At 36.8% G+C, this 26,768-nt stretch overlaps 1 protein-coding gene across 2 annotated transcripts in view; it reads left to right on the forward strand.

Moving 5' to 3' along the window:
• Positions 1–5,317: 5,317 nt before the first annotated feature.
• caln1 (calneuron 1) overlaps positions 5,318–26,768 on the forward strand; it is a 114,014-nt gene continuing 92,563 nt past the window's right edge. The window contains exons 1-2 of one of the 2 annotated variants that reach the window (XM_059331854.1): positions 5,318–5,989; positions 25,814–25,935. In XM_059331854.1, the coding sequence (XP_059187837.1) occupies positions 25,821–25,935 (115 nt within the window). In that variant the 5' untranslated portion in view covers positions 5,318–5,989; positions 25,814–25,820. Of the gene's footprint in view, positions 5,990–7,636; positions 7,942–25,813; positions 25,936–26,768 lie in introns of those variants that run through there. The other variant, XM_059331853.1, reaches the window with a different exon arrangement.

Consider the following 26,768-nt stretch of genomic DNA (forward strand, 5'->3'; position numbering starts at 1 on the left):
TGAAAAACATTTGACCTTTTTAAAAAACAAACAAACTAAGCGGCTAGTTAAGCGTACTTTTATTTCATAGAGTAATATTCTAATGAATGGAGCAGCCTGGATCACAGCTTTGTCAAACATCATTTAATGTTCACAGTGTGTGAATGTATCACAGTGGTGCTGAGTCGGCTTTAAAGAGAAGATCTTGCTTCTTCTTCTCTGTGTCCGCTACAAAGACATTCAGCAGCCAGAAGCTTTGTGGTCCTCAGCAGCTGTCGGCTGTATCAATAATACTTTAATTTCATCGCAGCTAATCCAGAACAGACTTATTGACTCATTAGATTCCCTTTGAAAAAGTTAGATGAAGCCACAGTAGGAACAGAGATGCTGTGAGTCATTCCATCAGGAACACACACACACGCATACATAAACACTCAGACATGCAGTCACACTCACACATGCACACGAATCCTGCTGATGAGCTTTCCAAGACTGAGCTGCTGAAGGAACGAGCACAGATTGGAAATGTGACACATGGTGTGTACTGCATGTGTGTTAAAGTCTGTATGAAAGGAAAAGATCAGAATAGCTTGCAGTGTTTTTTTTTTTCATGAGGCACATATGAAACCCAAACCTGATAAAAATACCAATCATTTCAATATTCTGTTTTATAAACTGCTTGAATGATAATGTAACAAGTTTGCTTGTTCACTTATTGAGAGTTTCTCTACAGTACACTGCAAAAAAAGTGTGTCTAAAAAAAGGGAAAAAGGGAAATGATCTTGCTGCATGGACAGATAATTTCACATGACAAGATTTCTTAAATTAAGATTGTTAAATCTAGAAATAAGCATGTTGAACGCTTAAAATAAGAAATTAACTCTTAAAACAAGATAAATTAAAGCTGCAAGCAGCAATGAACTGGCCCGAGCAGAGTGACCTGACAATTATTTGTTTCTTACCAAGATAAAAAAAACTTTAGATTTAGAAGTGTTAGATAATTTATCTTGTTTGAAGAGTTAATTTCTTATTTTAAGCATTCAACATGCTTATTTCTAGATTTAATAATCTTAATTTAAGAAATCTTTTCAAGCGAAATTATCTGTCCATGCAGCAAGATCATTTCCCTCAGATTTAGTGTTTTTATCTTGTTTTTAGACACACCTTTTTTCCAGTGTGTAAATCCACAGTCTGTAGTATTATTATTCTATTTTTTTAATCGGTGTGATATGCTTTTGTCCATAAAGTGCCTGCAAGCTTGACAGGGCATACTTACAAAAAGACACTGATGTCAAGAGAAATTCTCTGTAAAACATGGGTCTCAAACTCGCGGGCCGCAGGCCAATTGCGGCCCGCATCACGATATTTTGTGGCCCTCACCTTGATATGAAAGTTTAATGTGAGTTTTATATGAATGGCACTTTACCGTGTTGTGTGTGGAAGGTCCCTTTAATTACTTTTTTTGGTAATTTTGTGTCTTCTTTTGGTAATTTTGTCTTTTTTAAATAATTCTGTGTCTTTTTTGGGTCATTTTGTGTCTTTTTTAAGTAATTTATTGTTTTTTTCAGTCATTTTGTGTCTTTTTGGTCATTTTGTCTCTTTTTTTGGTCATTTTGTGTCTTTTTTTAAGTAATTTTGTGTCTTTTTTTGGTCATTTTGATACTGCCTCCAGCGGCCCCCAGGTAATTTTTACTTTGAGACCCCTGCTGTAAAGCTTAGAAAGATAAACCCATCCAGTTGCAGTAGCCTGCAAGAAAACCTACTTGATCCGCAGTATGTCCAGCTTGTCTGAGGCTATACAATAACTACATATGTATCCACCTCTGAGATGTCTGACTCCTACATGCTGACTCACACTAAGTCACTCTGGGTGAAATAGCTTAAAATGTGAACAGTAATTGTAACCTTGACAGTGAAAAAGTGGGTGGCAGGTCCTTTTTGTCCCTGTGGCTCTCCTAGTGGGCAGATTACCCTGAATCTAGATTACCACCGTGGAACTTACAATACCCTGTTTGACATGGGCATTCATTTGACTAAAGTGACTGGAAAAGGAAAAATAGAAAGAGAGTGGGTGTGCAGAAAGTGCTCTGTCATCAGCCTTGTAGCCTTCAGGAGAAATCAGCCGCTGGCTTCTAACAGACATTAACACAAAACTGATTGCACTGATTCTTCTTTACTTTGTTTGTTAAATCTTGGTCATGCCTTTTTTGATAAGCAGTCATTAGATGTCTGCATTGTTTAAACTTTAAACAGCATTGTTGGGACAAAAATCTGTCAAATTTACGGTAAAATACCAGCAGCTGTGGTTTCCAGAACTTCACTGTAAAAAATACAGTGAGTGGGTTTTCTACTGTAAATTTAAATGTAAATATCGGCAAAAATGGTAATTATGACTGATTATTCCTGATATTTTTAGGGTAATTGTGTCATTCATTCACACATGGTATTTCTCCATTAATTTTACACGAAAATGTTATATTTTTACAGCAAAATGCTGTATTTCCTACAGTAAATGACAGTAAAAGTTAAAGTTTTGTGCTACAGTCCCTTTATTTTTTAGGGTAATTGTGTCATTTTGACAGCATGGTATTTCAACTTTAATTTTACATGATAAAAATGTTTGTTTTCTACATTTTTGTACTATTCTTTGATTTACGGTAATTAAGAGCGTCTACTGTGGTGATATTCAATTTTTTATTTTACGCCCTATTTCTGATGCAATTTGACAGCGTTTTACTGTAATTTCGACAGACATTTTTTTTACAGTGTATGCAAAAGCTTTCAATTTACCAACAAATTAAAAAAATATAACTGTGGACATTGCTTCCTGTGAAGATGAGGACTTTTTCTTTGATTTATGTAAAGTATAAAACCTATTATTAACTATTAAAATAATCTCCACATTATTGTAGTAATGTGCAACAGTCAGTGTCCTTTAAACCTCTGGAGTCACCAAAAGTGCCAAAGCAAGTTCTGGCTGTAAACTCCATGAGGCCAGTTTCACTTTGATGATGATATACCAAGTAAAACTGGAGACAAGCTCAAATATATTTAGTATAAATGATAGAACTGGATGGAACCATCTTATATGTTATACTTGCAACCTTTGTTCACATTTGCAACATTTAAAATTCTTTATTGAGCATGATAGTGTTTTGAAAGTAAAAAAAAAGATTCAAAATCACATTTTATGTTGGACTAAAGGACTAAAAAAGACACATAATGACCAAAAAAAAACAACACAAAATGACAAAAAAAGACTCAAAAATACATAAAATGACTAAAAAAGACACAAAATGACCAAAAAAACAACACAAAATGACAAAAAAAGACACAAAAAGACTGAAAAAAAGACACAAAATGACCAAAAAAAAACCACTGAAAAAGACACAAAATGACAAAAAAACACAGAAGAAGACACAAAATGACTAAAAAGACACACAAAATGACAAAAAAGACACAAAAAGCATGAAATGACCAAAAAAAGACAAAAACTGACCAAAAAACAACAACCAAAAAAGATATAAAATGACTCAAAAAGACACAAAATGACCAAAAAAAGACACAAAAAGCACGAAATGACCAAAAAAATACACAAAATGACAAAAAAAAAAAAAAAACACAGAAGAAGACACAAATTGACTAAAAAAAACACAAAATTACCAAAAAAGACACAACAAAATAGCCCAAGACTCCATAGAGTTAAGATACATGCTCAGTAAATGCTAAGTAGAGGGAGTTGTGTGCAATGCTGCACAGCAGAACCAGCGGTTCATAAGTTTGTTTTGCTTCTTATTCAGGTCAAGGTGAGGAGGGCAAGCAGAAGCTACTTCTTTTCCCCAAACGTCTTCCCCCGCTCCTCCTTCACCAGGTTCTCAGAGACTCCTCACTGTGTCCTGGGTTCAGGTTGTCCTCTCAGATATCCACATGCATAAATAACTTGGTTACTTGCAAGAATGTCCAGGAGCCAAAACCACATTTATTGAACACTGGTAATGCATAATTGCATAGCAACAGTGAGAAACTGGCTGCATGTTTTATTCACAGTTCCACATGTACAGAGCTGTTTTCATCCTGTATTCTTCACTGTCCTCTAAAACTTACAAGGCAACTCTTCATTTCATAACAGCAGGTGTCATTTCTTGACTCAGCTCTATTTCAGAACATAACTCATCACTTACAGCAATGCCACCAGCTCTAAAACAGGCCCTTTTATCCTGAGAGACACTTACCTGCAGACTGTCTGAAAGAACCTTTCTCATTTATTTAGTCATTCATTATAGAGTTGCTGGCTGGTTCGACTCATCCGTCTTGTGTCTGTCTCTGTTAGACATCAGTCAGTGTACAGTAGTCTGAACTGGAGCATGGATCATGGGAATTAGACAGTTTTCAGCTGGAATACACTGCAAAAAAGGTGTGTCTAAAAAAAAGATAAAAACACTAAATCTGAGGGAAATGATCTTGCTGCATGGACAGATATTTTTTTTAATAATTGACAAGATTTCTTAAATTAAGATTATTAAATCTAGAAATAAGCATGTTGTACGCTTATAATTTATCTTGTTTTAAGAGTTCATTTCTTATTTTGTTAATTTATCTTGTTTTAAGAGATGATTTCTTATTTTAAGGGTTTGTTTTAAAATATCTTGTTTTTAGACACACCTTTTTTGCAGTGTAGTCTAATGGTCATCTTAAAATCAACTAAAAAATGATTACAGTTATAATTAATTTTATGCAGAATTATTTGCTGCAGATTAGACAAAGGCTACTTTTTTGTTATTGGAACCTTTATTATTATTATTATTATTATTATGTCAGGCTGAACTCAACAAGAATTGGTACCATTTAGGAAAAGTAGGCTAAGACTTGTGAGGTTTTTAAGCTCACAGAAATAAAGAGAATTCCGGAAACTTGACGATTCCATTTTGGAAATAAAAGTCAGAAATCAAACTGTCTGAGAATGAAAAGCAACTAAACCAAAGAAAAAAAAGTTAAAAAATTTAATTTTAGGTTAAAAAAAATTATGAGAATCAATCAAACTTTATTGCAGACTCCAACGTCCAAATAGACATACAATCACATACAGTACATCAAACAAACATACAGTGTAAAATGCGTTGTATCACCTCATATTAAGAAAGAAGGAAAAAGGCATCTAATAAATAATAGCAGTAAAAAGTGGCATATAAAAAATGTATGTAAATAGAAATGTGAATTATTAAAAAAAATACAAAACTCTTGTGTTTTGCATTCGGCAATGAAGGCTTTATTTTGAAAGCTCTTACCGGAAAAACATTCTTGTTTCGTCTATCTTGATACTGAGTCACTTTTTTTAATTTTAGAACTGAAGAAGAGGCGGAATAACATTGTGGAAGACATTATTGACTGATTATTATTATTTATCGGTGCAGGTAGATCCTCCAAATTGATTTTGACACAATAAACCTTTTTAGGCAATCAGGAGTGAAAGCAGCCAATCGCTGCTCTGCTGCTCGGTTGCGTATTGATTTGGGTTTGGAGCGTCTCTTTTGGCTCCGGTCTGCGCTCATCAATCTTCCCGACGCGCGCATGTGTGTGTGTTTGGATCTTCGGTCCATGGATTTCTACTTTAAGGCAACGATATCATGCTGTGAATATATTTTATGACTTCACTGTCGGTGATTATAACCGGATACGACGTGGAATGAAAGAAGAAAACCAAAAAATGTGAGTTTGTGGTAAAAAGTGTTACTCGATTGATTGATTGATTGATCGGTTCGCCGCTTCTGGACTTCATATCAAAACACAAAAGCAACCAGTGTGACCTTTAATCTTTTTTTTGTCCCTTTACGATGGGAAGAACATTCTGCGTTTCCAAAGTAAAGGAATAATTCACAAATAACAAGGAGCAACCCGGATCGATCAACGAGGCTGATTGAGGAGTCCAACCTCAAGTCTCTAAACTGGATCCTTCTGCTTGTATCGATCAGCGGATTTGATTGATCTTAAGACACTTAAGACACCCTCGAAGGTAAGTTGTGGAAATTAGAGAATAAATTAGCCAATAAATGAATATATAGCTTGGAGCTTATTATCATTAACAGCCTGTTGTGGATGTGTGTGTGTGTGTGGGCCTACACCTGTTGTATGGATCGGCCATGACCTGCTGATGTCCACTTAATATCTGCTGCCGTTTATTATTGTTTAATACACTGTAAAAAAATAAATAATAATAATCTGTTTAATTTAAGGTAAAATACCAGCAGCTTTGGTTGCCAGAACTTCACCCTAAGTGGGTTTTCTACTGTAAATTTAAATGTAAATTTCAACAAAAACTGTAATTTAGACTGAATATTCCCGTTATTTTTAGGTTAATTGTGTCATTGTGACATCATGCTGTTTTTTCATTAAATTTACATGAAAATGTTATATATGTTACAGCAAAACGGTGTGTTTCCTACAGTTTACGACAGCAATAGTAAAAGTTTTGTGCTATACTTTGATTTACGGTAATTAAAAGTGTCTACTAATTTTACGCCCTATTTCTGATGTAATTTGACAGTGTTTTACTGTAATTTCTACAAACATTTTTTACAGTGTATGATTATTGCTGTGAAAAATAAGCTTGAAAACAAATCAAATCATTATTTTACTTTTACTTGTTGTGGAACGAGATTCACTTGCAGCATCCAAATCAACCGACGTGTGTTTTATAAAGTTTTAAATGAGTCATATATATATACCTCATCTCCAGTGCTGCATGCAGCTAAACCAGCATCACTTACTTATAAGACAACATGAGATGTGAGCAGAATGAATTTTAATTAGAATAGCGACTCTGTCAGTGATGGTGGGAGCTGTTGCATGAATGTAGTTTGTCACACTGATGACGAGCAGCTCACGGGAAGTGTGTGTGTGCGTGTTGGGGGGTCCATGTGATGGGGGCTGCAAAAAAAGAAAAAGAAAAAACTCCGCTGGGATGCCAACACCCCCACTATCTCCATCACCATCTCCATCTCCATCCTCCCGTTGCGCAGCGTCCCATTACGCGCTCTTGCTCCACACGGTGGCGCACGCCGTTACGCACGGTGCGCTCTCCCGGAGATGTGTCGCTCCGTGTGTGATGCGCCTTCAGAGTATCCCTGTGTTGACCTGCAGAGCGCACTGTGAGCATAATCCACTGGGTTGTAAAGGCAGCAGCTTATCTTATACGGTTACCTTAACTGTCATTCTTGCCCCCTACTTTCTACCTGTAGTCTTCTTTTTCTCCTCTAAATCTGTCATTCCTGATTTGTCTGTGTGTCTACACTCTGTCTCCCTTTTTCTCCGTCTGTCTCAGAGTCTCTGCCTCTCTCTCTCTCTTTTCATTTGCCTCCTTCTCCCTCCCTCCCTCCCTCTCTCCAGCCTCTCCCTGTGTATTTTGCGAGCACAGCCGCAGGCAGGGCTGAGTCTGTCATTGGGACTCACTAATGAGCCCTCCACTCTCTCCCCATGTGGAGGAATGTTTGCACTGGAGAGTGAGTGAGAGAGAGAGCAAAAGGGGGGAGAGAGGGAGTCACAGAGAAAGGGAGGGAGGGTGGGAGTGAGTGAGGAGCCAAGGAGTGGAGCATGAGAGGAGCTGTTGTACCTGCTGCTCTCACTGCTCAAATATTAACAACGGGTTTCTGGGAACCAATGCCGCTGCTCTGGGACAAGCCCAAACTGTGGAGGCAGCCGGGCTCAGTGGTTTGTGGACAGGCAGTCTGCTGCTGCTGCTGGAGGCACCACTGCATCTAAGAGTGTGATGGAGGAGGAGGTCACAGAGCCCGATCCTCAGACGGTGGAGCCCACTGGCACACCGCCGCCGCCGGGGACACACTCCGAGGTAAACGGAGACTTGCCGGGCAATCCGTACCTGAGGGACGAGACGATGGACGTGATGGAGAGTCCTGTGAGGGAGCCTGTTGTGCTGCAGTATCCTGCTGAGTACAGCCACCAGTATGGGTAAGAATCAGCATGGGAGAGAGAGATCGAGTCTGTTGCTGCAGGCGGCTTGCAGCTGGTAATGTGTGCAGAGAGGTGGCACTTCTGTGGGACGCCCTTGTCTCTTTTCTCAGTTTGGAGAGCGTTTGACTCCTGTTTTGCAGTGATGCTTTGATGAATTGCCTTTGGCTGCGATTCCAAGCCCCCCTGTGTTTTCTCTGCTGCACAGTCCATAGCACTGGAAAGTAATTTAACCATAAATTACTCTTACGAAATGAGCCTTTTGATCCAAAGTGAAAAATCTTTCACCTCATTATTTTTACTACAGGGACAGATTTTAGGACAGATTTGTTTAGTTTCATAACTTGGTGTCATTTTACACCATTTAGACGCGGTTTGATGGTCAAAAGCAGATGGATATTCATTTATCTTCACCATGACTTGCTGGATGGAACTGCTCCGTTTTTGCATTGATGATTGTCAGCATCTCCTTTGTCTGTTTGCAGCTGCAGCAGTGTACAGTATTATCAAAGACTCTGTTTACATAGATCCATACAGTCCATCAGAGGCACAGCCAGACTCGCTACACGGACAGACACTGAGTTTCAATTAAACCAAAGTGTGACCAGAAATCCTCTCTTCTGACTTGAAAAGTTTATAGATTCTTTAAAAAAAATGCCTCCACCACTGGATTTATCTGACTGAGACAGAGAGAGGGAGAAGAAACATGGTAACAGGTATATTTATTAGAGAAAAAAGAAGAAATCACAGCATATTTGCCCTGTGAATTTTGGGCTTTTTGATAATTTTGATTGTCATGCCACACATTTTGGCAGGAGTGTGACTTGTTGATGACCAGTGGGATGTTTGTATGTTTTCTTGTAATGATGGAAACTGATACAACTGGTGAAACCCCACTGAATATTTGCTGCCAAATTCCTCTTTTACGCATTAAAATTAAAAAACATTTTTCAAAGTATACTGCTGATGGGCCACACCTTAATCTGTGATGCCACAGCAGGTATTTTTGCCATCATTTTGGCCCCCATGACAGCGACGTCTCATTCGAATGTCTGCCCTGTCAACTTTCGATGGTACACTGCAAAAAAGGTGTGTTTAAAACCAGATAAAAACACTAAATCTGAGGGAAATGATCTTGCTGCATGGACAGATAATTTCACTTGACAAGATTTCTTAAATTAACATAGTTAAATCTAGAAATAAGCATGTTGAACACTTAAAATAAGAAATTAACTCTTAAAACAAGATAAATTAAAGCTGCAAGCAGCGATGAACTGGCCCGAGCAGAGTGACCTGACAATTATTTGTTTCTTACCAAGATATAAAAAAACTTTAGATTTAAAAGTGTTAGATAATTTATCTTGTTTTAAGAGTTAATTTCTTATTTTAAGTGTTCAACATGCTTATTTCTAGATTTAATAATCTTAATTTAAGAAATCTTGTCAAGTGAAATTATCTGTCCATGCAGCAAGATCATTTCCCTCAGATTTAGTGTTTTTATCTTGTTTTTAGACCTCTTTTGCAGTGTAATTTCTTGCATGGTGACCACGGGGTTCGATTCGGGAGAGGGAGCCTGAGAAACAGCTAGGTAGTGACGAAAAATAACAATACAGGACTCTTTCTGGGCCCTGTAATTGGAACGAGTACTCCTTTTGTGATCAATAAAGACATTTGAACTGGCAGAGCAGTGCAGAAGGTGTTGACTGCTCTTTGTGATTCAGAGTGGATTTAGTCTTGAAGCAGAGCTCACCTTTCTTCTGGTTTTATAGTTCAGCAGTTTTTCCTTGTACTGGGAGGAAATGGCCAATTTGTGTGTTCCTTAAAAGGGGAATTTCATTCTGCATTTAAACTAGGACTGCTGTCATTTCTCAACACATTTCAAGACTTATTTCTAAAGATCTCCCTGTGTCACGTCCCTCTTTATGAAGTTGATTTTGTGGCCAGAGTGTCTGCAGTCAGAACACAATGTCCTGCTGTGTGTCCCTTAGAGTCGGCCCGCTGCTATTGGCTGTTGTGCTGCAGGGTCTGATGTGAGAATTTGCCATCTGACTTCCTGCAGAAAGCTTTGAATAAAGCTGTGCTCCTTTCATCAGGTTGCACACTCTTCAAGAGTCAAGACTCAGAACCTCAGAAGGGCTGGTGTGGTACTGTGGTGTGGTCGTGGGCTGATTAATCATATCTTTCAGAAGGAGAGCGAGGTTTGGCACTCGCAGGACTGATGACATTTATGTTACAAAGGTTTCGAGAAGAAAAGATCAATGTGTATAAAGTCTGTTTCCTGTCAGGCTATACAGTCATCTAATGGTCACTGCTCTGTATTTCAAAAGGATAGGGAACCCTGTTTGAATTAGTTTTATCATGTTTGCCTGGTCTCTGCACACTGCAAAAGTCTGCAGAATGTCTAAAAACAAGATAAAAACACTAAATCTGAGGGAAATGATCTTGCTGCATGGACAGATAATTTCACTTGACAAGATTTCTTAAATTATTAAATCTAGAAATGAGCATGTTGAACGCTTAAAATAAGAAATTAACTCTTAAAACAAGATAAATTATGTGACACTTCTAAATCTAAAGTTTTTTTTTTTATCTTGGTAAGAAATCTTGTTTTAAGATTTAATTTCTTATTTTAAGCGTTCAACATGCTTATTTCCATGCAGCAAGATCATTTCCCTCAGATTTAGTGTTTTTATCTGGTTTTTAGACACACCTTTTTGCAGTGAGACCTTGTCTGTTTTAGGAAAATCTGCAGATGCTTATGCCATGAATGTCATGAAGATATATATAAACTTTATTACAGGCTCTAGTCCCAATAGCAGGACATACAACATAAAAAGGAAAAAAACAAAAAACAACAGATACATAAACACATACAAACATACTCTTATTCATGAGAGTTTTAAAAGGCACCCATACCAATCTTTCCACAGATATGATTGATATCTGACCGAGCTGCACCTGGGACTTGTCAGCATCATTATAATACAGTTTTGTGACTCATCAAGTCAAGACATACATTTAAACATCAGGTTCCTCAAGAGAGCCTGTAAAGAGAGTGCAATATGTTGAATTTGTAGTCATTTGACTATTTCTCAATTATTTACTTGAAAATGTATCATCAGCTTTTTTGATAATCAATTAATTTGTTTAAGGAGTCCACAAGTCCGGAGAAAGATAGTTCATATTTGAGCTCAACACCTGAATAAAACCCTCAGACACTCTTTCTTTTTTACTGTAACTGTCCCTCCCACTGCCTTTCTCTCTTTACATCCTTTCCCCATCCTGTGCACGAGCCTGAACGAGGCTGTTGCTAGCGCTACTTTATTTGTTTCCCATTCCCAGAGCCAGGGCCGTGTGTGAACACACAACAGACAGCTAGCACAGTGTAAGGAGATAGTTGCTGAATCTGACCAAAAGGTGTATTGGATTAGATATGCTGACTCCACCTGTGAAGTCATTTATCAAGCAGACACAGCAAACATTCGCTGTTTCCAAGTGTGAGGATTATCTGCCTATTTGGTTTAAAATAATTGTTAATTGAATATAATTGTGCTTTAGCAGCAGTTTAAAGACATTGTGCATTGGCAGAGCTTTTGATTTCTCCTTACTTTGACTTAAACCTCCAAAAACTTAAAGGTCCAAAAACACATAATTTTATCGCTTGTTTATGGATTATTATGCAAAGAAACGGATCAATATGGGTTTATCGGTTCTGAGAAGCTCTCCGAAAAACACTGTTTTTCCATGTTGGATTACAAAACCTCTGGAAGGCGTACAGCGACACGAAGTCTTTGTTTGAAAGCTGCAGGTGTGACAGAGTGACTGCCTTTTAAAGTACTAGTGCAGCGCCCGTAGGAGGATTTATTCGTACATTACATGCCACACTACAATGTCTGAAACTCCATAAAACACTTACTTTTCATAAGGTACCACACCATCCAGCACATACACATTGAACATTGATATTCTCTGGAAACTATTTGAATATTGTTGGAAATGGACCCATAACAAAGTTAGAGACAAGAGAGACAATGAAAGTGCAAACCGCGCAAAAATGCGTTATTATTATTATTTCAACCTAGCTAGCAAGCTAATACAAATGAAACGTCTTCACACAAAAAGGCATTAAAAAAAGATTGGGACTTCTTCTCCTCCTCCTCTTTTCTTCTCTTCCGATACTGCGCAATTGAGAGCTTTGGCGGCCGTTTCATCTTGTGAGATTTATCAAAACACAACGTGTCTGTCACTTGACGTGACCTGACCTCTGTGACAGCGGTCTGACCGTCTAAAGGGGGGCAAGGCAATGACCACACGTCACAGTCATAAAATGTCATTGTTTATCTGTTTCTTTATTTTGTTAATATTTATTATTTTCAAGACAGAACATGAAGGGAGGGCAACAATGGGCATCGAAAATGATTATTTATTGATTTATTTATTTTCTCCCTCAAGGGTGACTGGCGGCGCCCTTCCAGCAGATGGCGATCTAGGCAACCGCCTATGTCGCCGATGCCTAGAGCCGGCCCTGACACAATGGGGTGGAGCTCCCCTGAAAGGCGTCCGATCAGAAACAGTGCAATTCCGCAACACGTCCTACGTAAATAATGATATTTTGAAAAATTAATTCAACAATCCTCAAAATCGAGGATGCACACCTTTGTGCCATGCGCAAGACACATAAGAAATCTGAGGTCAGTCTGACAGATATGCCCTAGACACACACATACACACACACACACACACACACACACAGATGCTTCTTGCTTTTATAGATAGAAGTTGATACGTTCCTGCTTTTATGAGAAAATATAAATACAATGACCATTTTCAAGTTGCTAGCGATTGAGCTTTATGTTTTTAGAAACCAAAAGACAGATGATGTTTGAATAAATTGTGTTTGATCTGTCCTGATCCTCGTGTCTCTGGACCCATCGTCCATGCTGCATGTTACAGTGTGACACTAACCTATGATGTCTCGTTGCTGGACACAAAGAGGAATGAGTCCATTATGCCTTGCAGTTGTTTCAGGAGACTTTAATGGCAACAGTAATTGCAGCTTGCTGCCTCTTCCTGCAGGGTCAAAGTGTTTTGATTAGTCATGTCATCTTTGTCTTATCCTTGAAGTGTCAGAACAAGTTGTGCTTTCCCTGTAAGGCATGCATAAAACTTTAGTGGAGGTGGTTTTATTTATATGTCTGCTGTAATTGGGTTCAGTTCTGCCGTGACCCAGTCTTAACAGCACTGGAAAGTCTTAAAAGGACTGTAATGATGCAATAATAGCTTGTCTACTGTCAGGCTACCTTGAAATTGTTTTATCGTGGGTGACTGGAAACACTCTGTAAAGAAACAGTACAGTGTATATGTTCTGAATGCTTTTTATTTTCTCAGGTTTACCCTTTTCTATCATTTTTAAAACACTTTGAAAATGTTCTACTGTACATTCACAGGAAAAAAAATATTTTGTTTGTGTGTTTGCTGTTCTGACTGATTGTACATCATCATCATATTTTAGTCAATGGGTAATTCCAACTTATCAAATAATGATTTTCTAGAAAAATGTTATGTGAAAACTTATTTTAAATTTGATTAAAAATGTGATATAACTATATGAATACTACACAGGATAATTGATTGCAAGAACTTTAGAAATGACATATTCTTTGATAGGATTTGGAGTAGGGCTGGGCAATATATCCATACACTGTAAAAAAAAAAAAAGTTGATTAGTAAAAGTAGATTTTACAGTGAAAAAATGCTAAACCATGACAGTAAAAGATGTAAAATGATAAATGGGTTAATTCAGTTTCAGTAACAATGAAACACTGTAAATGTATGTATCAGCCTATTTTTTTTTTTTTTTAAATACATTACTCCACACTGACAATATGTTTGTAACAAAAATATACTGTAATATATATACAAGCCAGCATTTTTGCATTTATTTTTTGTAAAAATACTTTTTCTCACTGTTAAATGTACTAAACATCATATCTCTACACAAATATACTGATATTTAATAGTAAAATCTTTAATTTATTTAGGCTTATAGTATCCATCTTAACTATGACCATGGAATATTGTTGTAATCCAAAATGTGCTGCGTTCTGTATGTTATGTGATATTTGTTAAGTGTTCTTTTTTTCTTCTTTTGCCAAAGAGAAAATTTAAAACACAAGAAAGTTGGTGAAAGTGGCACGAGGACCATTGTTTACTCAAATGTTGAAAGGTTGAGTGAAACTACATCATTTCAGTTATTTATAAAGCCAAAATGACATTTACTGGTTCCAGCTTATCAGCTGTAGAGATTTTCTGCTGTTCCCCGTTCAGGACAATGGTCACTTTAATATCTTTGGACTGTTAGTCGGACAAAAACAAGCTATTTCAATAAGTAATCACCAGATTGATTGAAGCAAAGCGTAGGAAAGGAACCGAAATTGCTCTTGTATTGGCAACAGCTGCTTCACAATCATTGGCTCATTCACTGTGAGCAACATCTCATTATGTACATGTGTGTGTACAGCACAGACATTATAAACTGACACACTCCTCCAACCTCTTCCTCATGCCGTAACGTTGCTATAACTACATTTTAATGCTCATGTTTATTAAGGAGGATTAGTTCTCCCAGCAGACTCCTTGTTGCTGCGTGGATTCTTTGAGAGCTCCCTTAAAGAGCACAGACTTCTATGCCAAATTGAACTGTGCAATGATTTGCTGCTATGGAGCTTGGACAGGGTTTTGTAAAGACGAGATGACTCCGTTAGTGTTCATGACCAGGGCAGGAATTTCACGAGGGCCTCGTGCCCTTAAAAAACATATCTATATAGCTTTGACACCTGCGTCTTTTGAGAAAAAAAGCATCTTTTTATGGCATTCATCATCAGCGGTGGGTTTGATTTGAGTCTTGCATGAACCGCTCAGACGAGCTATAATGACAGTTTAACATTAACCTATCACCGGCCAAACAAGGAGACTTCATCAAACACACTCTAATCCGTCAAACATGGTCTCACAGGAATCCGTGAAATAGCCACGGATTCTCTTAACTCAAAATCCGTGGAATAGCCACGGAATCACTCAAATTTCTGTGAAACTGACACGGATTTCGCTACAATGCAAGTTAATGACAGTCATATCCCGTGGCTATTCCATGGATATTTTTTCCTATTGGTTTGTTCCAAGTCACGTGACTTTCAAGGTCCCGGCGGTCAGAACAAAAAACATGGCGGACAGTTCTCTCATTTTTAGTGAAAAAATCAATATTTTGACTTAGTTTCTGCATAAAAATGGATTTTGATCACATTACTAGTGAGAAATATATGTTTTATTTTCTAAATATTCACTCAGTGAATGTACATAATCACTTTTTATGTTGGAATAGCCACGGGATATGACTGTCATTAACTTGCATTGTAGCGAAATCCGTGTAAGTTTCACGGAAATTTGAGTGATTCCGTGGCTATTCCACGGATTTTGAGTTAAGCGAATCCATGGCTATTTCACAGATTCCTGTGAGACCAGGTTCAAGTGGACTTAGAATCATTGTTTTATTTTGTGGCCTTCGTGCCCTCAAAAAATTGACAACACAAAAGGCCAAATGGCCTTGCCCCTAAAATGACGAAATTCCAGGCCCGTTCATGACACAAAAAAACACCTTCCGTATCCATTAACAACACCAATTACATGTATTGACATCTTTGTTGTTTTAAAATAGCTCTAACAGAGCGAGTGCACAAAGGAGGATGAAACCTGACATGACTGGAAAACAAACAAAGATGTGAACGTGTCCATGAGAGAGCACGGCATAATTATACTGCAATGTTTTATCATAATATCTCACAAGGATATAATGTTTATCAATGCAGGAGATGAGCTGTGAGATAATACGCTGAAAGTTTAAAAGCCCTGATCTACCCTCCCTCAGGAAGACAGTGTTGAACAGAGCTGTTCACAGCCTTCAGCATCATTACACTTGATTAAATTGATCAAGGTCTCAGCTGAACAAGCTAATTTGCCCTTCAGGAGCAGAACAACATACAGCAAGCACTTAAATTAGGAAGTAATCACCACAGCCTCAACCAAGACCACAGCTATTTTTTTTTCCCCCCGCATGGAATCGTTATTCTCTGCACACTGTGATGTATCAGTTCAATAGAAAAAGAGGCAAGGATTCTGGGATTTAATAGTCAGATTGACTGGCTGATAAAAATGATCCATAGAAATGACTTGGAGATAAAATCACTCAGTCTTTTATTGAGCAAGAAGCAATTCTGCATTTCCAACTCTCTGAGGATTCACGCAGATCGTTCTCCCCTTATAACACAGCTGCAATTGTCAATTTTTTCCACTATTTATTAGTGGTTTGATTGATCAGTTAATTCTTTATTCAATAAAATATCATGAAACTCTGAAAAAAAAGCTATTTATGTTTCTCAGAGTCCAAACTGATGTCATGAAAGTGTTTTGCCTGATTGAAAAAAAGCCAATTTATAATAAAATAAATCCAGGGTGAGAAACAATTCTTGACATATGTGAGCCTATTAACTAATCAATTAATCAACTAATAGTTTCAGTATTGGCTTTGAAAGAACTGTAAAGAAGCTATATTGGGTATGGAGGCCTAAACACAGTAAATCTTTTTAGTCAACCCTCTGGAGTCTCCAAAAGCTCCAAATCCAGACTTCTTCTTCACATCCAGACTAGAAAACAAATCAGCGTGGAGCCCTACTGTAAATTTACCTCTAAAGTTCTGGCTGTAAACTCCATGAGGCCAGTTTGATGTTGATATACCAAGTAAAACTGGAGACAAGCTCAAATATATTTAGTATAAAATGATAGAACTGGATGGAACCCTCTTATAAGTTATATTTGACACCTTTGTTCACATTTGCAACATTTAAAATTCTCTATTGAGCATGATAGTGTTTTGAAAGTAAAAAAGAAGATTCATAATCACATTTTATGTTGGACTAAAGGACTAAAAAAGACACAAAATGACCAAAAAAAGACACAAAATGACCAAAAAAGACACAAAATGACCAAAAAAAGACACAAAATGACCAAAAAAGACACACAATGACACAAAACGACGAAAAAAAAGACACAAAATGACCAAAAAACACACAAAATGAGAAGACAAAATGACTCAAAAAAACACAGAAGACACAAAATGACTAAAAAAAGACACAAAATGACCAAAAAACAGACAAAAAGACAAGAAAAGGACCAAAAAAAAGACACAAAATGACCAAAAAAGACACAAAAAGACAAAAAAGGACAGAATTACGTACAAAGACACATTTATGTTGGTTTTTCTTTGTTTCTTTTTGGTTCAAAATGTTGATCCAGTAAGTCAGACTAAAAAATCTGTTATTATCAGGTCATATAGGTGAAGTTGTGCTGGAAAACACACCAACATGGCATTTAAACATGTTTTAAGTGTTGTATACAGGCAGGATAGCCCCAGACTCCACAGAGTTAAGTTGTTGCATCTTGACTGACTGGAACAATATTAGAATGTGTAAAATCACACATGCTGAAAGCTGAATAAACCTGCAACAGTTTTGTGGGATAGTAAATCACGTTTTACATCACATCCAAGCCATTAGCTGATGCAATCGTCAGAAGAAACTTTTAGTCTGGATTCAGTGTCTGGCTCAAGGACACGTTGAAGTGACAGGACACACAGTTGTAGATGGCTGCACTCGCTGTGATTGGACCTGTCTGTGGCATTTAATCACAGGGGCAACCTGACACTCTGCTATTTCTTGTGCTCCAAATTTAAGCCTGAATATGTTTCCGCGCTATGATTAAGCTGTCACTTAGAGCCGAGTTACTGGCAGTGACAGTTAAGTTTGACAGCTGAGAAGAAGTTGGCTGCAGATACAAGACAAAAGAAAGTTTGATTTCAGCAAAACCGACAGTACAGCAAAGAGCTGATTACAGACTTTTAAATGTTACAATTTCCCTGCATTTCCCCCTAAAACTACACAACACAGCATCAACCTGTAACCTAAATATAACTTACACAACTGAGGTGCATTCGATAAAAATCGGAGATCGACCCCCCGGGAGCCTGGCTCAAATCTGTTAACCGCCTCAAGAGTATCATGTTTATTCAGAACTTCAAAGTTTGGTATATTTTTTCTAACAAAGTCTCTAATCTGCAAATATCTGAAAAAACATGATGCAGATATTCAATGTTTGGCTTGTAGCTGTTTAAATGATGCAAAATTTTCCCCAATATACAAATCGTCGATGTTATTGATACCTTTTTGTTTCCAAACAGAGAAAGCAATATAATTTAGGCCAGGTATGAAAGCATTATTTTCACAAATTGGAGCATCAGTTTATACACTTGGGGCCTTGAAATGAAGTTTTATCTGCTCCCATGTGCGCATAGAGCCATTGATTATAAAGCTGCTATTATAATGTGACTTCCTAACTTTGGTGGGGCTATTAACCCTCTGGAGTCACCAAAAGCTCCAAATCCAGACTTCTTCATCACATCCAAACTAGAAAACAAAGCAGCGTGGAGCCCTACTGTAAATTTACCTCTAAAGTTCTGGCTGTAAACTCCATGAGGCCAGTTTCAGTTTGATGATGATATACCAAGTAAAACTGGAGACAAGCTCAAATATATTTAGTATAAAATGATAGAACTGGATGTAACCCTCTTACATGTTATATTTGCAACATTTGTTCACGTTTGCAACATTTAAAATTCTTCATTGAGCATGATAGTGTTTTAAAATTTAAAAAAAAGATTCAAAATCACATTTTATGTTAGACTAAAGGACAATAAAAGACACACAAAATGACCAAAAAAGACACGAAAAGACCAAAATTGTTACGCTAAACACACAAGACACAAATAAAATGTTTTTCTTTGTTTCTTTTTGGTTCAAAATGTTGATCCAGTAAGTCAGAATAAAAAATCAATTATTATTAGGTCATATAGGTGAGGTTGTGCTGAAAAACAAAAATACCAACATGTCATTAAAACATTTTTAAGTGGTGTATACAGGCAGGATGAAAAGGATTCAAACATGGATAAAACAGCCCAAGACTCCATAGAGTTAAACTTTGCTAGCAAGGAGGTTGAAGAGATTTTTAGTGTGAATATCCTATATACATCTATATACTATATACCTATATACTAACCCTAACCCAAGTTCAAGAAAAGAAGTAAGAAAGAATAGGAAAAAGAAAATATTCCTCCATGAAGCCCATTGTCATTTACAACAGAACAGTTATTGAATGGATCTTGTGGTTGAGATCACTTAAATGTTGAGTTAACAAACTTTTCCATTGACTGACTCACTGTTGATTCATTCAGTTAATTCTTTCAGGTTTAAATAAGGTATTCAAAGTACTTTTGTACTTTCCCCTCTGCAAATTTCCTACAGGACATCTTTGACCCGTCTCCTTGTCATTGAACAACTTCCTGGTCCTTGTTGCATGTCTGTCCTCTGTCAGAGCTGCTTGGTGCAAGCTTTCAGCTGGATAAGCAGATTACATAAGAATGCAGAGCAGAAGTGTCAGATACGTGAGGAAACTGACAATAGAAGCCACAATTGCCCTCCATGCTCAAAAAACAAACACATAAAACACACACACACACACACACACACACACACACACACATACTGGTTTTCATTGATCATGGGGACTTGAGTTTTAATCATCACTTGTGGGGACCACCCTTTCTAGAGGTTGTGGAGAGCTGAAAAAAATTGAGTAAACTTGCCACAGCTTAGTTAACCTATACACGCTTTCAAACCTCTGGAATGATGAAGTGATGTTTTAATCAGGCTTTATGGGGACATTCGGAAATACCAGTAAACATGCTTTCAGGGTACATCATTTACATGAATTATCATATTTCACACAGATTATTTGGTAAGTAATGGGTACCTACTTTTACATAAACAATGAAAATTAGATACTTTTCTAAGAAGCCAATTATGCCATATAATTATGGCATAATTGTCATTTTTAGTTTTAATTTTGTTGTGAATTTTTGTTTTCAAATCCAGTTAGTTTTAATTCCAGTTAGAGAGTGAGTTTGCTAGTTTTAGTTTAGTTTTTATTTTTTTGAAATGCTTTAGTTTTAGTTTAGTTTTTATTAGTTTTAGTGTTAGTTTTAGTATTTTGTAATGGGGTAGTTATTGGGTGGGAGATTAAAAGAGGTCACAGTAAATTTTGCCTTTATTTCCTTTTCCTTATCCATCTTCATTATGTATGAAAAGAGTTGACAAAGACGAAAGACATTTTCACTGTAATGTAAGTTAGTTTTGTAACCACACAATACAGTTTCAGTTAATTATCATTATCATGTAACCTTTAACCCTTAAAACAAAGTCTGAGATCTCAAAAAAGCCTTTAAAGAAGTGAGGACCGGCCGAAATGTCCTCACTTTGCAGAAATGTCCTCACTCTGTTGGTTAAAAACGTGTTCTGGTCCTCACTATGTAGGAAGTACAAGAACACACACACACACACACACACACACACACCACCAGGTCATGCCATTTTAAAGGCAAAGGCTTTAACTGCATGACATGCAGCGTCTGCTGTGATGAAATGTATAATGAGCCAGTAAATCACTCTGATCAATATTTCTTCATGTTGGCTGCAGCAATGCAAAACCCAGGATAGTAAACACCTGCGTCAAACAGCTGATGGGTCGGTTCATAACGATAATAAGGAAAGAATGGACAGGAGTGATGATTGTAATATTCATAATGGCAGCTGAGAGATGACTGAATAATTGATGAATTAGGGAATGAAAAATCCTGACATTAGGTGCAAAGAAAGAGAGAGAAAGAAAAAAGCTTTAGGCGTCTAGTTGCAGACGTCTTGATATGCATGCTTATTAAACTGACAAACAAGAAAGATGCAAGGACCAGTTTTCAATTTGTGGGCTAACAGATGGCTGGAAGCTCCAGCTAGTGGACCATGAACATTGTCAAGTGCTGGACATGCTGGAAAAGAAGCAGAAATGTAGCTATAGTTTATGAAGTATTGGACACATAGTCCAACACATTGTTCATTTAATTGTTGAGGAATCAGAGTCATTCTGTTTGCTTCTTGTTCAGCTTCACTGACTCAGATAAAACACAGTGAAACTTTTCTTTCATGTCTAACTTAACATGGGAGTCTTATTGAAGAGGCCTTCTGAAATGCAGTTCTGTCTTTCCCTTTTTTATATTTGCATATTCGCTTTGCCATTTTGTACAGAATACAAGGTACTACTTTCTCATAATGAGTTTTTACATTCACTGTAAAGAATTGACTGTGATTTTTACAGTAACTTATTGGCAGCAATTAACAAGTAACTTACTGTAATTATTATTTACAGTAGAAGTACTGTATTTTTATTTACAGTACTGTTTTTTATACTGTAAATTAAAAAAACAAACACTGATTTTAGTTTTATTTACAGTACTTGTTTCTTTACTGCAAAATAAAAAAACAATTAAACACTGATTTTTTTTGTTGTGTTAACAGTACTGATTTGTTTACTGCAAGAATAAAAAAAGTTAAACATTGTGATTTTTAATGGTACTGTATATGTAAATACGGCACAGTAAACAATGCTGTTAATTTGATGATCATTTTATCAATATTTTTTATAGAAATAACTAGTAATTGCAAGTAATTACTCTATACACTAAAGAAAATAATATTAATACATTTACTGTTTTACAATTGATTTCCAACAGCATTTTTATAGGACTGATTCTGATCAAAATTATGATAAAAATGGAAAAATACAGTAGTCTACTTTACTTTTCATGCTGTCTACTGTGTTTTTTCTACAGTAATGTTTTAACTACTGTAATTTTGTCATTAGGACCATTTTTTATTGTAAATTATACAGCATTATACTGTAAAAATCAAACACAGTGATGAACTGTGAATAATACAGTAAATAACTGGAGATTTCACAGCGATTATTAACAGTGTTGGTATATGGTTTGACTCATTTATAATAAGCCATTTTCACATGCTTTATGTATCAATAAGTCTTAACATAAGCACCGTTTGGGTTGCCAGTTTGTGAAAAATTCCTTTGCTAGTGTTTGTCCTCTTCCAGCACGGCCTTTTCTTTTTCTTTTTTTTTTTTTTACTGTTGCTCCATTATACATCTGGATGGGTTATTAGCTGGTGAGAGACCTTCAACCTTTAATGGATGACTTGCTAATGCTTAGTGAAGAGTTAAAGGCTAATTAGAAAGTGACAAAGTCAATTATAAGGGGTCGTGAGTTTCTTGTAGTTTAAAAAAGGCCTCACGTCTGCATTTATAAATAATTGTAATGTGCAAATTTGCAACCGGCTAAACTGTCATTTGAAAAAAGTGTCAAGCTGTTGGTTCTGTTCTGCCTCCGTGACTTTAATCTTCTATTGCAGAACGGTGTAATAAACTGAAATACTTCCATTCTGCAGGATGATTTTAAGAACAAGATTACCCATAAGAACCCATGGTGACACCCCTGTAAAAAAACACTTTACATCTTCTAGAATCTCCCATATTCAGCTTTATGCTTCACCTTAACTCATTAAATCCCTCAGTGACGTATAATCAACACCAAAATATGTGTGTGACTGGAAACAGAAATGTGAAAAAGTAGCTAATTTCAAGTTTAAACCGATTTAACAATTCTAATCCATTAATAGGATATCCTGTATTGCATTTAACTTGTTCTGACCATATTTCCTGAACAAATTAAAGTCAAAATTTTGATATATCGTCACCCTGTTAAAATAATCACCTAACCCATTTTTCAAGTTTTGCAGGAAACACAAAAAACTTCACCAAAAGTGTAACATATGACATTTATTGATCATTTCACTCAAAAAGGATGGCTATTGGCATAGTTATAACACTGTGTGTAAATTATGTAACTTAAGAGAAATAAATGACTTAGGGAATTTTTTGAACATGCCTTTGTGACTTAAGCAAGATATGGGAACACTTTATTTTGAAGGTGTCTACATAAGAGTCACACAAGCCTGTCAGAAACATGACATGACAAGTATCATGAGCATTAATGTTACTTCAAAGTGTCATTAATGTTCATGACACATCCCATGTCATGTTTATGACACACTAATGTCACTCTTATGTAAACACCTTCAAAATAAAGTGTTACCAATATTAGTGTCAACAATAAAACATTGATAAACTAAACTGATAACTAAACAATCTCCCTCCTATGAATGTGGCAAATTGTCAAAGAAGTGATGATCTTAAAGGGGTTAAATCACATGATCTGATCAACTGAGGAAGTAGGTGATTTTACCATCATGAGGAGATGATTTAGGCAAAAAATATATGTATTATTTTAACAGTGTGACGATATGTTATGGAGATGCAAACAAAAAGGCACATGGTTATTTGTTATTATTTATTATTGATTCATTATTATTTTGCTACTTAAAAACAAACCTGAAAAATAATTTGTTGTTAAACAGCACTATTAATGTCACAATTTTGATAAATGTAGTGGAGATGCACAGAAAAGGGCTAATTTGTGTTTCTGTAAGCAGAAAAGGTGTCTAGTTTTTTAAATTTTAAAATAAGAAATATTATAAACATAAATACCATAAACGCCCATTGTAACGTATATCACAACGTAAATGTCACATCACAGATCTTTGACATTTAGCGGAAATATATTTTTTTAAAAACATCATAAATGTGTTCTATGTGGTCCACTTGGTCTGTGGTAGATCCTTAAATGATAACTGGGTCTCGGTTCTTATGGCTTAAGTATTTTTGAGCCACATACAAAAGGTTTGACATTAAGTATGTCCTATTACAGGCTAGTATGTGTGGTGCAATGTGCTGGCCAATGTGTATATATATATATATATATATATATATATATATATATATATATATATATATATATAACTACTTTAGTAAGAGATGGGTAGGAGTTGGAAACTGGCAACATAACGAGTTGAAGAACATTCACCTGGAGAGAGAAGATATTTGTTCATTCAGTGAGCAGCCTGAGACAGCAGCCTGCATGTGTCCGTCTGTGAATTACACACATAAAACTTCAATTTACTGCTGTGGATGCTGCTGAAAGCTCAATGAGCAGAATGCTGCACATCTAACTAAACTGAAAACTAGCTGCTTTTCTGCAGCTTTTTGATGAGACCTTAATGACTGTGTTCGACAGATCCTTTATCCCAGGGGGCTCAAACTCAAATTACCTGGGGGCCGCTGGAGGCAGTGTCAAAATGACCAAAAAAAAAGACACAAAATGACAAAAATACACAGAATTACCAAACAATAACCATCAATACAGTCACAACACAAATACAATCATAAACGCTGACAAACATGTATCACAAGACATGACGCAACACTTGTACAGTACAATTAAGAGTCCATACACAACATACAAACACCAGCATAACATACAAACAGATACCAAAAATAAAAAAAAAATAGATAAAGGAAAAGAAAAGCGGTCTCACAGGATAGGAAGATTGTTTATGTATAGATATATTGAGGCTGTGATCTGTTGTATGTATGTGTGTTGAAATATATTGTTTTTTATCTATGTCTTTTATACACCTAGACTGCAACTAAATTGCCCAAGTTGGGACAAATGAACTATATTTGACTTGACTTGAACTATTCCTCTCGTGTTTTATTTTTACATGTTTGTGTTATGGAAGCTGTTGTAATTGTGAGGCTTACTTGACTCTGCAGAAATATGATGTTAAAGATAACTCATAAAAGAGACAAATGTATCAATTCATTGTTCTGTTCTGCTCTCTTGGTGTAACGTCTCAACCAGATTTGAACTTCTCATTCTCTCTCTGAAGCTTCTCCTCCAAGTGCTCATCGAGACCAAATCCAATTAGAGAGAAGGAAATAGTCGCCCAAATCTCTCTGCTCCTCTATGTGCTCTTATTTTCCTCCGCTGCCCTTCGGCTTCGATTTAGTGAATAATTAATTGCCTCCCTCTCACTTGCACATACAGTGCACACGTGCATGCTCTTGTACACACACACACACACACACACACACACACACATTCACTACGTTTAACCCTAGTTATATGAGTCTCCTTCGCTGCGACTTCCCATTTAGCGAATGAGTTCTGCTTCATTTATGGATCTCGTTTATACTGGGCCGTTGGATGTTAATTTGTTTTAGCCTCACCCATATCACAAATGGGCAAACCATTTCCCTGTTACTGATTAAGGGTTCACATTACATGTTGTTTTTTTACTTAATTTAAAGTTTGGTTAAAAAGAGGTTCACTTTATTCCTGAGAAGAGGCTAATTTAAATTCTGGATAACTGGTTTCATGTATAGTGATGGTGTGTAACGCCTGCAAATGTAATAATGCACACAAACTATTGTATGTTGTATGTTGGCTATTCCAACATACAAAGTGATTATGTACATTCACTGAATGAATATTTAGAAATTACAACATATATTTCTCGCTAGAAATGTGATCAAAATCCATTTTTATGCAGAAACTAAGTCAAAATATAGATTTTTTTTTTCACAAAAAATGAGAGAACTGTCCGCCATGTTTTTGTTCTGACCGCCGGGACCTTGAAAGTCATGTGACTTGGAACAAACCAATAGGAAAAAATATCCATGGAATAGCCATGGGATATGACATATGTCATTAACTTGCATTGTAGCGAAATCCGTGTCAGTTTCACGGAAATTTGAGTGATTCCGTGGCAATTCCACGAATTTTGAGTTAAGCGAATCCGTGGCTATTTCACAGATTCCTGTGAGACCAGGTTCTAAAAACCCACAAGAGAAATGTCTTGGGCTTCTTGCTTCCCTTCTTGCTGTCTAAATGTTTCCTTGTGTCTCTCAGGGAGAAGATGCCGTTCCACCATGTGACGGCAGGTCTGCTCTACAAGGGGAACTACCTGAGCCGCTCGCTGTCAGACAGTGACAGCGACGTGCTGGCCAGCATCTCCGTGGAGGAGCTTGATGGTAAGACTCCTCAATAAAGTGTCTGGCTGCTGGCCTGACGGATGCTTAATGCCCATTTAAAGGGATTTGGCTGCTGCTGCCTGCCGTTCAACCCCCATACTGGCAACACTTCAAATGAAGATGAGCAGATGATGCTTTAACATCTACTGTATGTTGTCACGCTAACCTGGAAAACATATTGGATGAATTTGTTTCATGATGATGCATCTATTTAGAAGCATTTCTGTAAAAAGTAATTTTCTAAAGAGAGCATCTGTTCTTGTGGGGAGTGTGTGCTTTGTTTCAGCTGCAGCCTGCTCCAGTCTGTTTAATTTCCATTTAATTTATTTTCAAGTAACACTATTGTCAGCTCTTTTGTGCCAGAAAGACAACAAAGTTATAGTAAAATACTTGCACCTGCAATATGGTGCTGCATACAAATCATTACCAACTCACTGCAGCTTTAAGTTTAGTTACGCTTCATGCCGACTCGAGGGCATGAAGAGAAATACTTACCAGAAGTTAGAGAACAATATTAGCTGCAGTGGAAAAGCAACAGAGGTTGGTGATTTAGAACATGGGTCTGAAACTTGCGGCCCGCGGGCCAATTGCGGCCCTTTTGACAATATTTTGTGGCCCCCACCTTCATATGAAAGTTTAATGTGAGTTTTATATGAATGACACTTTACTGTGTTGTGTGTGGAAGGTCCCTTTCATTACTTTTTTTTGGTAATTTTGTGTCTTTTTTTGGTAATTCTGTAGCCTGGCTAACACCAGACTAATCTCAAATGAGATTTAGTCTGGAAACCAGCCGTTCATTTCTCCGTAGAGGAGGTGTGGTTTACGATCCTCCA

Source organism: Centropristis striata, chromosome 4 (assembly GCF_030273125.1).
Source record: "Centropristis striata isolate RG_2023a ecotype Rhode Island chromosome 4, C.striata_1.0, whole genome shotgun sequence".
NCBI lineage: Eukaryota > Metazoa > Chordata > Actinopteri > Perciformes > Serranidae > Centropristis > Centropristis striata.